The 15233-nt window shown below is 45.3% G+C and overlaps 1 protein-coding gene across 4 annotated transcripts in view; it reads right to left on the bottom strand.

Moving 5' to 3' along the window:
* Positions 1 to 15233, bottom strand: part of cgnl1 (cingulin-like 1) — a 185005-nt gene that overhangs the window by 33378 nt on the left and 136394 nt on the right. For all 4 annotated transcript variants that reach the window (XM_069911437.1, XM_069911434.1, XM_069911436.1 and 1 more), the window contains exons 13-14: positions 14192 to 14353; positions 12407 to 12496 (exon numbers count right to left, since the gene is read on the bottom strand). In XM_069911437.1, coding sequence (XP_069767538.1) covers positions 12407 to 12496; positions 14192 to 14353 — 252 coding nt within the window. The remainder of the gene's footprint in view (positions 1 to 12406; positions 12497 to 14191; positions 14354 to 15233) is intronic.

Here is a 15233-nt window from a genome sequence, read left to right as displayed (position 1 = left end):
AAGATATCCTTTGTATCGCCAAGGTACATTCCAGGTGGGATAATCACACCATGCAACAAAGTCAACTGAAACAGGAGTTACTGAGAATTCAGGGATCCAAGTGTTGCAGTTTATGCAAAATTCAGACATTTGAGATAAGTTACATAGCAAAGGGGGAATTTTTTCAAAATATATTAAAAAAGTTGAGATTCAAGCATTCGGAGGTGTGGATTGGAACCATTTCATGTTGCAAGAACAGAGCACATTCCACATTCTGAAGGTCACATCAACTGAATGCCAGCATTTATTTCCTTCCTCGCACCAAGCGATTAACTCTCCTCTGAGCTTACTTACTCGCCTCTGACTCCAAATAATCAGTGCCCAGTAAATGCCGCAAGGACCAGGTCATCACAATGGAACAAGCTTGAACATTAATAGCTTTGCCTGAATATTTTTTTTTGCTCCAGGCAAAATAGAACTTCATTTGCCCACTCACCGAGTTGCCTCCCACACCTGGCGTCTGGGTAGCAGGTGCACAGTTATCAGCAGGGAGAGGCCGCAATGGGAACCATGCTTCCCTTCCCTTCACTCCATCCTCACTGTGGCAACACTCCTGCCTCTCTCAGCAACAAGACTGCAGTGGGGGGGGAGATTTCCTCACCTGGAACAGCACCAAGACGCTGGATGGGTGAGAGGGGAGGGGAGAGGGAGAAGATTTCCCCGCTCTCTCAAAGCTGCAGAGGGGGTAATTATGAGAATACAAACAGGCTGTAGTGTCTGGGATTGCAGGAGAGGAATAACAAATACATCACATTCTTCCTTGACACTCTCAAACCTAACGGCACAAACGTGGACATTTCTGATTTCAGGTAAACCCCCACCCGCATCCGATTCCACTGTTTCCATCTCTTCTTCACTTTGTCCTAGACATTTCTCTGTTTCTATTTTTTCTTCTCTACCTGTCCCTCTCCTTCTCTCTGCCACTCTCACCTCTGTCCCGTATCACCTCTGGGCCCCTCCTCGCCTTATATATGCAATTTTACCTACTTTTTCCTAGTCTTAGAACAGTACAGTACATGCCCTTCAGACCTCAATGTTGTTCTGACCTTCTTAAAAAGGGTAATAAATCCTCATTGCTCCATAACCCTCTATTTTTCTTCCATTCCATCTGTCTAAGAGTCTCTTAAATGTCCCCAATGATTCAGCCTCCATTACCATCCCTGGCAAGACATTCCAGGCACCCACAATTCTCTGTGGAAAAAAATCTTACCCCTGATGTCTCCTTTAAACCTTCATCCCTTCACTTTGTATGGATGTCCTTTGGTGTTTGCTGATCCTGCCCTGGGAAACAGGTGCTGGCTGTCCACCTTATCTATGCCTCTCAGAATCTGTAGACCTCTATCAAGTCTCCACTCAGCATTTTACGGTCCAAAGAGAAAAGTTCCAGCTTTGCTAACCTTGCTAATCAGACCCAAACATTGACTGACCATTTCCACCCAGAAATGCATTCAGACCTGCTGAGTTCCTCAAGTAATTCTTTGTCTGCTCATATCTCACTGACTGTACAGGTACATGATCCATTATCTGGACATCTAAAATCCAGAAAGCTCCAAAATCCAGCAAGTGAAGAGAGAGGCGGCCAGCGTTTGGGGGAGGTGGCCGGGCAACTGGAAGGGGGTGGGGGTGGATATGGCAGCACAATTCAGGTAGGCTTCTTGAAATCCGGAAAAATCCAAAATTTGGAATACACTGTCGTCCCCCAAGGGTTCCAGATAAAGGAACTGTATTTTACCTGTATATTGGTAAAACAATTAAAACTCAGTCTCACCAATAATTGTAATGGGTGGAAAAATGCGAGAGGATATTGCCCAACCCTTCCTTGGCAATTGCCAAGTTGGGTATTCCAGATTACAATGCTGCAGCTCTCAAAATTATCAATTTATCCCCAGTAGGACATAGAACATTCCGGTACAGTACAGGTCCTTCAGCCCACAACGTTGTCAAAGAAAAAAATAAACCCAGCTACCTCGTATCCCTCCATTTTTCTTTCATCCACGGCCTGTCTCAGAGTCTCCTAAATCCCCTATTGTTCCAGCCTCCACCATAACCCCTGCACCCACAAGTCTTCATGCAAAAAACACTCCTGGCGTCTCGTCTCAACTTCCCTCCCTTTACTTGGACAGATGTCCTCTGGTGTTTGTTATTCCCACCCTAAGAAAAAAGTTGCTGACTGTCTACCTTATCTATGCCTTTCAAAATCTTACATAACATATAACCATATAACAATTACAGTACAGACACAGACCATCACAGCCCTTCTAGTATGCACCAATTTAAGTGAACTCCAATACTCCCACCTACCTGCTCCCTCTCCATAACCCACTAGTACCCTCGCATCCATGTACTCAACCAACCCTTTCTTAAATAATAAAATTGACCCTGCTGCAACCATCTCTTCTGAAAGGTCATTCCACTCAGCCACCACTCTCTGAGTGAAGAAGCTTCCTCCTATATTACTTCTAAAGTTCTGCACCCAACCCTTAACTTATGACCCCTCATTCCAATCTTACCTACCCTCAAGGGGAAGACCCTATTCACATCTACTCTATCTATCCCCCTCATAATTTTATATACCTCTATCAAATCCCCCTCAACCTTCTACGCTCCAATGAATAAAGACCCAGTCAACTCAATCTTTCTCCGTATTCTAGATACTGCAATCCAGGCAACAGTTTAGTAAACCTTCTCTGCACCCTCTCTACCTTATTGATATCCTTCCTATAATTTGGGGACAGAACTGCACACAATATTCCAAACTTGGCCTCACCAATGCCTTGAACAGTTGCCACATAACGTCCCAGCTCCTATATTCTATGCTATGATTTATAAAGGCCAGCATACCAAAAGCCTTCTTCACCACCCAATCTACATGAGAATCCACCTTCAAAGAATGATGAACCATTACTCCAAGATCTCTCTGTTCTTCTGCATTTCTCAACACCCTCCCCTTCACTGCATATGTCCTGTTATGATTATTCTTCCCAAAATGAAGCACCACACATCGATATTAAACTCCATCTGCCACCTTTCAGCCCACTCTTCTAAGCCATCCAAATCCTTCTGCAATCCCTGAAAACCATCCTCACTATTCACAACTCCCCCCCTATTTTTGTAGGCCTCTATTAAATCACCTCTCATCCTTCTTCATTGCAAAGAGAAAAGCCCCAGCTCTGTTTACCTTGCCTCATAAGACAATTTCCAATCCAGGCATCGTCCTGGTCCACATCCTTCCTGTAATTAGATGACCGTAATCGAACACAATATTCTAAGTGCGGTCTCAGCAGAAATTTATAGATCTGCAACATGAGCTTATGACTCCTGAACTCAATCCCTTGACTAATGAAGCCCAGCATCCCATAGGCCTTCTTAATTATCCCATCAACCTGCGCGGCAAACTTGAGATGGATATGGATTTGGACCCCAATGTTTCTCTGTTCTTCCACGCTGTTAAGTATCCAACCATTAATAATGCCTTCAAGTTTTATCAAACTATCAAAGATCTATTTCCTGACAATATGTAAAACTGTTGGACACATTTTTTCTTACAGAATCACTCGACAATCCTCAATAAGAAAACTGGAGCAGTTACAGTACATAATTTTTCATTGTGATAATGGCCCATGTCCTTTCCTAGTCAATTAATTCCATAACGTGCATAAACTGTGACCACTTTTCATCTGCTCTTGGTGATGGTGGTAGAACACCCAATACTTGCTGGATAGAAGGAGGTATGCAGGGTCTTGAATTAACAACTCCTTTGAAAACTTGCATCTTCATCAAAGCAGAAGGCACAATCTGCTGTCACATGCATCAGTGCATTTGTGGAAAAGACCGCGAAAGAGGAAGGAACAGAGATCAAGGAGAAGAAGTTGCTTAGCCACCAACAAAGTCCTCTTCTGACAATTCAAATTTCAACCATTCTTACTCACATATCAGCACATCGAAACACATGTCCTGACTTTCCTTCCTTCAAAATTCCCACTTACCTTGACAGAAGAGGCATCATTTAATTTGGAGCCATGTTCAGTGCCCACACCACAGGCCAAAGGGCCTGTGACTGTGCTGCACTATGTTCCACATGCCCTGTGATACTCTACAGATAAATGTGTCATGCATATATATTCAATTTACAAAGAAGCAATTAATATAACAAGGAAATGCTGGTAAACCAGCCTGGATTCGCGATTCCCTCATCGGCACACCCAGTCGGTGCAGATCCACAACATCATCACCTCCTCCTCACTGACCATCAACACCGGGGCACCCCAAGGCTGGGTGCTTGGTTTCCACATCTATACATCCATGACCGCGTAGCCAGACTCAGTCCCCACTCATCCACAAATTCACTACAACACCACCGATTTTGGCCAAATAACTGAAAATGATGTGTCAGAATACAGGGTGGAGACTGAGAACCTGGTTGGGTGGTGCCAGATAACAATCTTGCTCTCAATATCACCAAGACCAAGGCGCTTATTGCTGATTTTAGAGATGGGAGATGGAGGGACTGCATTGAAGAGGAGAAGGTTAGTACCCTCAATTTTCCTGGACCTCTCCTGAGCTACCACATCAAGGCCACAGTGAAGAAAGTACACCCATGGCTCAACCTTCTAAGAAGACGAAGGAGATTTGGCATGTCGTCAGATACTCTATCAAACATCTACAGGTGCACTGTGGGAAGAATACTGATTGGTTGCATCACAGCCTAGTTTAGCCATTCAAGTTTCCAGGATCACAGAAAGCTGTGGAAGGAAGCAAACATAGCCAGGTCCATCACTGGCTCCGACCTCCCATCCACTGAAGACATCTATGTGAGGTGCTGCTTCAAGAAGGCAGCCAACATCATAAAAGGACACCCATCACCCTGGTCACTGCTACCTTTGGGCAGAAGCCTGAAGACCAGCTCCTCTTAGTTCAAGAGCAGTTTCTTTCCAACAGCCATCAGGTTCTTGTTCCACTAATCAGGGTCTGCTCTCACACCACTAAAGGACTGTGCACTATTGCAGGTCAATTTTTATGCACTAGGCTTACTGTGAATATTTATCATCTAATGTATTTGTTGTCTCTTTTAATTTAACTTGATCAGTTCACTATTATAGTTTTTACTTGCTGCAGCAAGTAAGAATTTTGGTGCATGACAATAAACTCAATATTCGAAATGCAACAAAATTACGAACATCAAAAATGGGCTGATTACTTGGAATGGAAGGAACACATTCAGAGAAACGCTCAAGCACGTAATAAAAAGAATCCCCATTCATGCCAAGGCAGGAAGTAACCTTCAATTCACAAGCTCATGGAAATTAAGTAAAATCTCATTTTGAAGGAATTATTATTTTTGTAGAGCAAGAAATTCAATTCTCTCCACTTGCAAAGTCAGGAGAAATAAAAGTTCTTTCCTTAATCTCATGATTTTAAACCTCGTGGCGCTGGAGGTTAAAAGGACTCTTAATTACATGCCAGTAGATCAAATGACAGAAGCGCAATTTAAAATTATGTCGCTTGTGAATAGTTTATTCTCCAATTTGGCAACCAATCAAGGGCAGTGAACAGCTCATAAAAAATGCGCAAAATCTCCTGGAGAAATGTTGGCTTCAACGTTTGGATATATTAAAAATCCCTACTTGCTTGAATCATTCCACATGAGTGAAGAAATTGAATTCCCTTTGATATTTCCAAACAGTATTATGCAGGAACAATAATCCCTTAAAGTTATGGGCCAAGCATTGACTCGGTCTTAAAATGGGCGGGTATAGTTGGTACTTTTGGCTGTGACGTCTAGTAACTTCCCACATCACAGAGTGAAACCAGAGACTGCTGGTGTTCCACCCTTAGCTCAGCTACATCACTGACACCTCAATCAAATCGAATCTGAGAAGGCATGCATGACAACTGCTGCCTTAACCCTTCACACTGGTCGCACCATTTTTAATTGATCACATATCTGATCGATTATTTACCAAAATTTTGACATGACAGACACATCGGCTTGGTAAATGTGAAGGTGATCCAGTCCAATATGTCATGGAGAGGCTACTGAATCCAACACTGAGGAATTTCACTCCTCCCTTGAACCTATTTAATCTTGCTGCAAATAAAAGTGAGGTAGGTGGTTGGTGAACCCACACTGTGCCCCCAATTCTGGGGCCTAACACGACTCACAGGGTGCGAGTAACAGGACAGGAAGATGGAGGTAGAGAATGGGTCAAGAATGATCAAACCGAATGACCAAATGAAATACGTTATTAGGCAGCTATTGATTTTTTTGCCCCACCCATTTACTAAAGGAGAAACAGGGGCAGCGAATCTGCGGCCATTTACAAAATCATTATACACATTTCAGAGCTGAGGTGGGATTTGACTACTGGTTGCAGACCTGCAACTTTTCAGTGGGCCATGCCAAAAATATTTTCTGCAAGGGTGACCCAGGGACATTATCTGACGCACAGCACATCAACTGGCATAGCCAATGGGTTGGCACGGCCATGCCCACACGTTATGCCAAATACAGTATCCGGCACCTCTGAGGATTAGTAGATGTTGGATGTGAATTTTCCGGTTGCTTGAGATTGTGTGTTGTGTGATTGGCAAACTATCCGCTGTGGGGGAAGGGGATGCCGATTTTAAACGTTTGCATTTTTCACCTATTTATTTTCCGTGATTTTTTTTGCCAGTTGCATTGAAAACTGGATAATGGGGATTTTACAGTATAATGTGACTTAAAAACTCAAACAATTTCTGCTGTATTGTTCAGGGAGGATGAAAATCAATGCACTGTCATTCAACATCAAAGCCTGAAATTTTATCAGTTACTTTAAAAATTGTTTTTTTTAAATTTGATTTTTATCTTTTGCTCTATTTGCTCGCTGTTTAACTGCAATACACAATTCAGCAGGGGGCGCACGAATGTTCCATGCCTGGTCCTCGTCAGGTTTCATGGTATGCGATACACTGACAAAGTCCACAGTCCAGTATTTTGGTTATGTCACTTTGCTTCCTACAGTCTAGTGATTCCCAAAGTGGGCGCTGCCTCCCCCACATGGGTAGTGGAAAGATCCAAGGAGACAGGGAGGGAAAAAGGGATGTTCTAAACCTTCCGTCTTATTATTCCATCTGCTGCAAAGTTTAATGAAGAAGCTAGTGCGATAATTTTCGGGCCAGACTTGGGGTGGCCATAGTGAGCAACATAAATGGTGACAAGGTGTTCTCGCGACAGATGGTCTCGGTGGTTGCCATGTTGAACTAGTGCCACTTACCCCTCTCAGCGCTGTCATCAACACCCCCCTCAGTGCTGCCAATAACCCCCCCCTCTCAAGGCCACCAACATTTCTCTGAGCGGCACCACTAACCCTCCTCTCAGCACTGCCATTAACCCCCCCTCTCAGCGCTGCCACTAACCCCCCTCTCAGTGCTGCCACTAACCCCCCTCTCAGTGCTGCCACTAACTGCCCCCAATGCCACCACTAGCCCCCCCCTTAGTGCCTCCACCAATCCCCTCTCAGTGCCACCACTAACTCCCCCCTTCAGCGCCGCCACTACCCCCCCCCTTAGTGCCTCCACCAATCCCCTCTCAGCGCCACCACTAACTCCCCCCTTCAGCGCCGCCACTACCCCCCCCTTAGTGCCTCCACCAATCCCCTCTCAGCGCCACCACTAACTCCCCCCTTCAGCGCCGCCACTACCCCCCCCTTAGTGCCTCCACCAATCCCCTCTCAGCGCCACCACTAACTCCCCCCTTCAGCGCCGCCACTACCCCCCCCTTAGTGCCTCCACCAATCCCCTCTCAGCGCCACCACTAACTCCCCCCTTCAGCGCCGCCACTACCCCCCCTTAGTGCCTCCACCAATCCCCTCTCAGCGCCACCACAAACTCCCCCCTTCAGCGCCGCCACTACCCCCCCCTTAGTGCCTCCACCAATCCCCTCTCAGCGCCACCACTAACTCCCCCCTTCAGCGCCGCCACTACCCCCCCCTTAGTGCCTCCACCAATCCCCTCTCAGCGCCACCACTAACTCCCCCCTTCAGCGCCGCCACTACCCCCCCCTTAGTGCCTCCACCAATCCCCTCTCAGCGCCACCACTAACTCCCCCCTTCAGCGCCGCCACTACCCCCCCCTTAGTGCCTCCACCAATCCCCCATCAGCATCACCACTAACACCAACTCCCCACCCCCTCCGGCATTGTTGTGTGGAGTGGAGGGGGGGCACTTGGAAGGCAGACTGAAAAAGTATGGAAACTACAGCAAAAGACACTGCGCGACTGCTGAGTTTCTCCAACACTTTTGTACATTGAACTGTGACCACAGCGTCTGCAGACTCTCTTGTTTAAGGGAGCAATTGATTGGGCAATGCAGTTCAACAGTTGAAGGGCAATCGAGGTCAGGTGATCCAACATCACTATAAAGTGAGGGACTGTGTAGTGGAGCGGTTATCTAAAACCTGCCCTTACCCTAAAACATGCCCTAAAACATGCTGAATCCTTTTTGTTTCTCAAATAGGGTGCCTCTTTCCTAGTTTAACTCCTGCATCATCACCTTATGGAATGGGAGAAGTCAGAGAGGAAAAGCTTTGGCTCAAGGGGCTTCGGTGAACAATGAATGAGGTGGTGGTGCAGGAGTTAAACTAAGAAAGGGCCACCCTATTCGAAGAACTAAAAGGATTCAGCAGGTTGACACAGGTATGGATAGGTTTTTCTTCTAGTCATAGACAGTGGGACTGGCAGCCAAGGCAGGGGAATGCTCCTCCTGCAAAGTGTGGGTCATCAGGGAAGCCAGCAGTATCCCTGATGACTTTATCTGTGAGAGGTGCATCCAGCTGCAGCTCCTGACAAGCTGAGTTAAGGGATTGGAGCTGGAGTTGAACTCCAGATCATTCGGGGAGGCAGAGGAGGAGTTACAGAGACACTATCACACCTTAGAGGCAGGAGGAGGGTGGGTGGACAATAGTCAGGAGAGGGAAAGGGAACAGGCAGTGCAGGGCCATTCCCCTCAATAAAAGTATACCATTTTGGATACTGTGGGGGGAGGGGGAGGGGATGGGGAAACAACGTACCAGGAACAAGCCACAGAGATCAGGTCTCTGGCATGGAGTCTAGTTCAGTGGCTAAGAAGGGAAGGGAGGAGAAGAGATGAGCTGTAGTGATGGAGGAATTCCATAGTTAGGGGGACAGATAAAAGGTTCTGTGGAAGAGATCGAGTATCCCGGATGGTATGTCATCTCCCTGGTGCCAAGGTCCGACATATCTCAGATCGAGTTCACAGCATTTTCAGGAGGGAGGGTGAACAGCCAGATGTCATGGTCCATATAGGGACCAATAATGTGGGTAGGAAGTGTGAGAAGGTCCCGCAAGGAGAGTGCAGAGAGTTAGGCGCTAGGTTGAAGGACAGGACCTCCAGGGTTGTGATCTCAGGATTGCTACCTGTGCCACATGTTAGTGAGGTTAGAAATAGGATGATAATGCAGCTTAACATGTGGCAGGAGGGAGGGCTTCAGGTTTCTGGATCATTGCGATATTTTTTAGGGAAGGTGGGACCTTTTCCAATGCATCTGAACTGAATGGGGACTAATATCCTCATGGGAAGGTTTGCTAGTGCTGCTCCGGAGGGTTTAAATTAGATTTGCAGGGGGAGGGGAACCACAGGGCCAGAACAGATGGAGGAGTGGAGGAAGGAAAAGATGATGTGAAATTGGATGCACCATTCGAAGATAACTGGTTGTACGTGGTGGAAATATTCTCAGGTGCATCTATTCCAATGCAAGGAGTTTGTAGGAAAGGCAGACGAGCTTAGAGCATGGATTGGAACATGGAATAATGACATTGTGGCCATTAGTGAAACTTGGTTGCAGGAGGGGCTGGACTGACAGATCAATGTTCCGTTGGTTTAGACGCAAAACAACGGGGGGGATGAAAGGAGAAAATATCAGTTATGTTCAGGCAGGACAGACCAGAGGGCTTGTCTACTGAGGCTATATGGATGGAGATGAGGAATGGGAAAGTTATGACCATACTCATGGGGTTGTATTATAGACTGCCCAATAGCCAATGAGTATTGGAGAAGCAAATCTGTAGAGATAGCAGGAAATGCAAGTTTGTGATAGTAGGAGATTTTAATTATCCACACATTGATTGGGACTCCCATACTGTAAAGGGGTTGGATGGATCTAGGCCTTGGGTTGTGATTCTAAATTGGAAAAAGGCTAATTTTGAGGAAATGAGAAAGGATCGAGAATGTTGGGATTGGGATAAGTTGTTTTTGGGCAAGGATGTGTGAGGTAAGTGGAGAACCTTAACAAGGTGAAATTTTGAGAGTACAGAGTTTGTATGTTCCTGTCAGGATTAAAGACAAGGTTCGCAGGCAGAAGGAACCTTGATTTTCGAGGGATATTGGGGATCTTTGAGGAGGATGGCAGGAAAGTTGATGGATGAAAGAAAGGTTGTGGATGTTGTCTACATGGACTTTAGTAAGGCCATTGACAAGATCTCACATGGGAAGTTAGTCAGGAAGGATCATGGTGAAATAGTGAACTGGATTCGACAATGGCTGGCAGGAGAAGCCAGGGTCTAGTGGTGGATGATTGCTTCTCAGACTGGAGGCCTGTGACTAGTGGTGTGCCTCAGGGATTGGTGCTGGGACCGTTGATGTTTGTCATCTATATCAATGATCTGGATGTTAATGTGGTTAATTGGATCAGCAAGTTTGCAGATGCCACTAAGATTGGAGGCGTTATGGACAGTGAAGAAGGTTTTCAAAGGTTGCAGATGGATCGGGACCAGCTGAAATTTAATGCAGGTAATTGTGAGGTGTTGCATTTTGGATGGACAAACCAAGAAAAGACACACGTGGTAAATAGTAGGTCACTGAGGAGTGCGGTCAACAGGGGGATCTAAATATAGATACAGAATTTCCTGAAAGTGGTGTAACAGGTGGACAGGGTTGTAAAGAGAATATTTGGCATGTTGGGATTCATAAATCAAAGTATTGAGTATAGGAGTTGGGATGTTATGGTAAAGTTGTATAAGACTTTGTTGAGGCCAAATTTGGAGTGTTGTGTGCAGTTTTGGTCACCCACCACTAACTTCAGAGACTGAGTTACAGGGAAAGATTAAATACGTTTGGATTTTATTCCCTGGACCATAGAAAAATGAGGGGAGATTTGATAGAGGTATTTAAAATTATGAGGGGGATAGACAGAGTAAATGTAGGTTGGCTTTTTCCACTGAGGGTAAGTGAGATACATTAGACTTCCAACCATAGAACAGGCCTCTTCAGCCCTTCTAGTCTGTGCCCAACCAATTATTTTTGCCTAGTTCCTCTGACCTGCACCCAGAGGACATGGGTTAGAGTGAAAGGGGCAAAGTTTAGAGGGAACTTGAAGGGGTACTTCTTCACCCAGAGAGTAGTGGGAGGGTGAAACAAGCTGCCAGCTGAAGTAGTGAATGCAGGTTCAATTTTAACATTTAAGAAGAATTTGGACAGGAACATGGCTGGGAGAGGCATGGAGGACTATGGGCTAGGTGGAGATCAGTGGAACGAGGTGAAAAAAATGCTTGGGTACAGACTAGAAGGGCTGAAGGGGCCTGTTTCTGTGCTGTAACATTCTATGGTTCTAAGTCTAACAGACACATGTGTCGAGTTCAACAGGGACTGTTTCGTGGGAATCAGATACCAGAACTGGGGCTGTTGAGGGCAAGAAAGGCTCCCAAAGGGCCTCGACAATGATTGTATCGGAGGTTTGGGTCTGGAGCTCGGGTTGCCAATGGTTTGAACAGGAGTCTGTGAGGCTGCAGGAGGTGAATCCATGGACATTCAGTGTTTCTGAAAGGACTCACTTTTGCTTCTCTTTCTCCCATTGTTAAGAGAGCCGGGCAATGTTCATGGCAACCCTAATGTTTGCCTTACGGCGGACATAGATGAAGTATATCATGCATTATTATTATGTAACAATAAAAGGAACCTAAAACCAAATCAACTAGAGCAGCGGTTCTCAACCTTGGTCTTTCCACTCACGTCCCACTTTAAGTAATCCCTATGCTAATGGTGCTCTGTGATTAGTGGGATGTGGGTGGAAAGACAAAGTTTGAAAACCACTGTTTTAATCATACCTCAATGACTCGTTATGTGCATGGTTTCAGAACTCCAATGACAATTTTTCTCAAGCAAAATATTTCAGAGTCCAGAGTAGGGTCTAGAGCATTGGTTCTCAATCTTCCCTTCCCACTCACATCCCACCTTAACCAATCCCTTACTCATCAGAGCACTGATGGCATAGGGATTACTTAAAGTGGGACATGAATGGAAAGAAAAAGGTTGAGGACCACTGAACTACAGCATGTTTAACCTCTTATCTGGTCACCAACTGGCTCAGTTACCTGTTCTCTGTCTCTGTTGACGCGATCTGTCAGGAGGTCTGCATTGTTTCTTTCCTCGTCCAGCTCCATTTCCAAATCCGCCAGTTTATCCTGCAAACATAGATCATGTTGAAGAGGAAAAGGTCTGGGAAGCAACAGCCATTATTTCCATAAGCCAGCCGCCACCTCTCCTGCATCAATGATGCATTGGTTCTGGCATTCAAATGCATGAGGTTTCAAGTTGCTGAGAACACAGGAATCCGGGTTTGGATCCGGCTCTGTCTGCAAGGAATTTGCACGTTCTCCCCATTTTCCCTGGGTTCTCAGGGCTCCTCCCACCCTCCAAAATGTACTGGGGTGGGGGGGGAGTGTAGGTTAATGTGGGTGTAATTGGGCAGCATGGGCTTAAATGGCTGGAATCAGCTTCTACTGTGCTGAGAATAAAAAAAAATGTAAATTTATTTAAATTTAATTTAAAAGTTATGGAAAAGGAATCAGTAATTCATAAAATTTAATTTACATGACATCTGCAATTTAACTATTTGCAGAAGTAATTATTTCATTACTTAGTTTTCACAGCACGGTAACAGGCCCTTCCAGCCTACGAGCCGGTGCCACCCAAATCCACCCACATGACCTATCAACCTCCAAACCCTGTATATCTTTGGAATGGGGAAGGAAACCACAGCACCCGGAGAAAACCAAATCAGGTCATGGGGACAACATGCGGTCAGTACCGGATTTGAACCAGGATTGCTGGCGCTGTAACAGCTAACCGTCCTGCCCAGAGACGGGATCATGAGATTGACATCCATCACTACATTCACATTCATTACCATATCTTTTACTACTTTCAACTTCTTATAAATGATGAGAACAAAACATTTCAATGCCAATATTAATTTTACTTTCCCGGTTACCGTAAACAAATGGGACAGCATAGATCTGATGGAGTGAAGCCCCACCCCCCCAACTGTTCTTAAAAAATGAAAAGGAAAAGGTTATAAAAATTGTTCAGAAGTAAAGAAATCAAAAATAATTTTAACTAAACTTTTTAATTAAATTTAAATTTAGACATACAGCACGGTAACAGGCCCTTCTAGGCCCGTGTCCCTCAAATACAACAATTACCGTATATACTTGTGTAATAGTCCATTCCGTATAAAAGTCGACCCCCTTGTTTTTGGTTCCAACCACCAGGCCATCTGAGCTTCCCATGCCCCGTCCACCAGGCCATCCGAGCTTCCAACGCCCTGACCGCAGATCCTTGCCCTAGCCGCCCACTCTGCAGAGCTCCCGACGCCCCGCCCACCAGAGCTCCCAATGCTCCAAACATGGATCCTCACCTCGGCCACCCAAGCTCCCGACGTCCAGAATGAAGGAGGTCAAAAGTAGTACTGTGTAAAAGTTGACCCCCCCCCCCAAATTTAACCCAAAAAATTGGACCCCAAAACTCGACTATTACACTACATACGGTAACCTACAAATCCCGCATGTTTCTGAAGGGTGAAGGAAACTGGAGCACCTGGGGAAACCCCACGGAGACTGGGGAGAACATTCAAACTCCTTACAGTGTGGGATTTGTGCCTGGGAGCTGGTGCTGCAACAGCATTGCCCTAACCGTGGCACCCACTTTCCCCTTTAAGACAAAACATTTATTTAGGAAGGTAAATTAAACTTTTGCCAGTGCGGTTCAGTTTAAATTTAGCCCCATGACTGGTGTGATTTACACCTTCAGATTTTCCCAGCTCCGAAAGTCTAAAGAAAATTTGAGATAAAGTAAATTTGACTGCAAGCTCTGTTCACCTCCAGTTGCTTGACCTGCCGCACGCGATCGTCCAGGCAACGCGTCTTACTTTGCAGGCTTTGCTCCAACTCACTGATGTTCTGTCTCAACTGCCGGCTACTCAGAAGCGCCTCGTCCCGTTCCTGGGAACATTCCGCCAACTTCTCCCGCAGGTGTCGAATCTGCCCAAAAACAAACGCATTGACAGCTGACCAAAATTTTACAATCTTGGAAGGTAAACTAATCGTAGAAAATCTGGTTAAATTCAAAAGTCTGCAGACGTTGTGATTGTAGAAATGCTGGAGAAACTCACCAGGTCTCGCAGATTCCACTGGAGGTAAAGTGATATTACTTTGAGCCCAAAATGCTAGTCAAAATCTTTACCTCCTATGGATGCTGTGAGACCTGCTGAGTTCCTCCAGCATTTCTGAATAGAAAATCCTGGCACTGCTAAAGTCTACAATAAAACCATCTCTTCTCCCAAAACCTTATGGATCAAGCTTCACTTTCATAGTTTAAAAGCAACTTATTTTGTCTTTAGTTCTTTTGATGAATTGTTACCATTTTATTACATTTAAGTATGAAGAGAATGAGCTTTTTTTTTATTCTTTTAATGAGAGTGAAGCCTCATTAATTAAGAATGCATAAAAGTCAATCTAAATATTTGTACTTTCAAATGCCTCTTGAGATAAAACCTGGATTTTTAAATTCAGGCATTCAGCACGGTAACAGGCCCTTCAGCCCATGACCCCAAATACTCCAATTAACCTACAAATCACATACATTTGGAAGGGTGGGAGGAAAACAGGGGAAACGCAAATGCAAACAGACACCTTTCAGACAGCGCCGGGTTCGAACCCGGGTCATTGGTGCTGTGGCAGTGCTGTGCTAACTATGCCACCCATTAACTGGTCTTTCTGTGCAGAGCACAAGGTATCCTACCCTGTTAGAGGTAAAACCTTCCAATCCAAGGTCATCAGGACATTGATTGCCGGATATCATTCACAGAAGAGTTTGCCTGGTCTACACAAATCAGGTAACTGACGCTCAGAAACATATAAA

The sequence above is a fragment of the Narcine bancroftii genome, chromosome 14 (assembly GCF_036971445.1).
Source record: "Narcine bancroftii isolate sNarBan1 chromosome 14, sNarBan1.hap1, whole genome shotgun sequence".
Lineage (NCBI taxonomy): Eukaryota > Metazoa > Chordata > Chondrichthyes > Torpediniformes > Narcinidae > Narcine > Narcine bancroftii.
The sequence above is the reverse complement of the archived record's forward strand: the minus strand, read 5'-3'. Positions and strand labels throughout refer to the sequence as shown.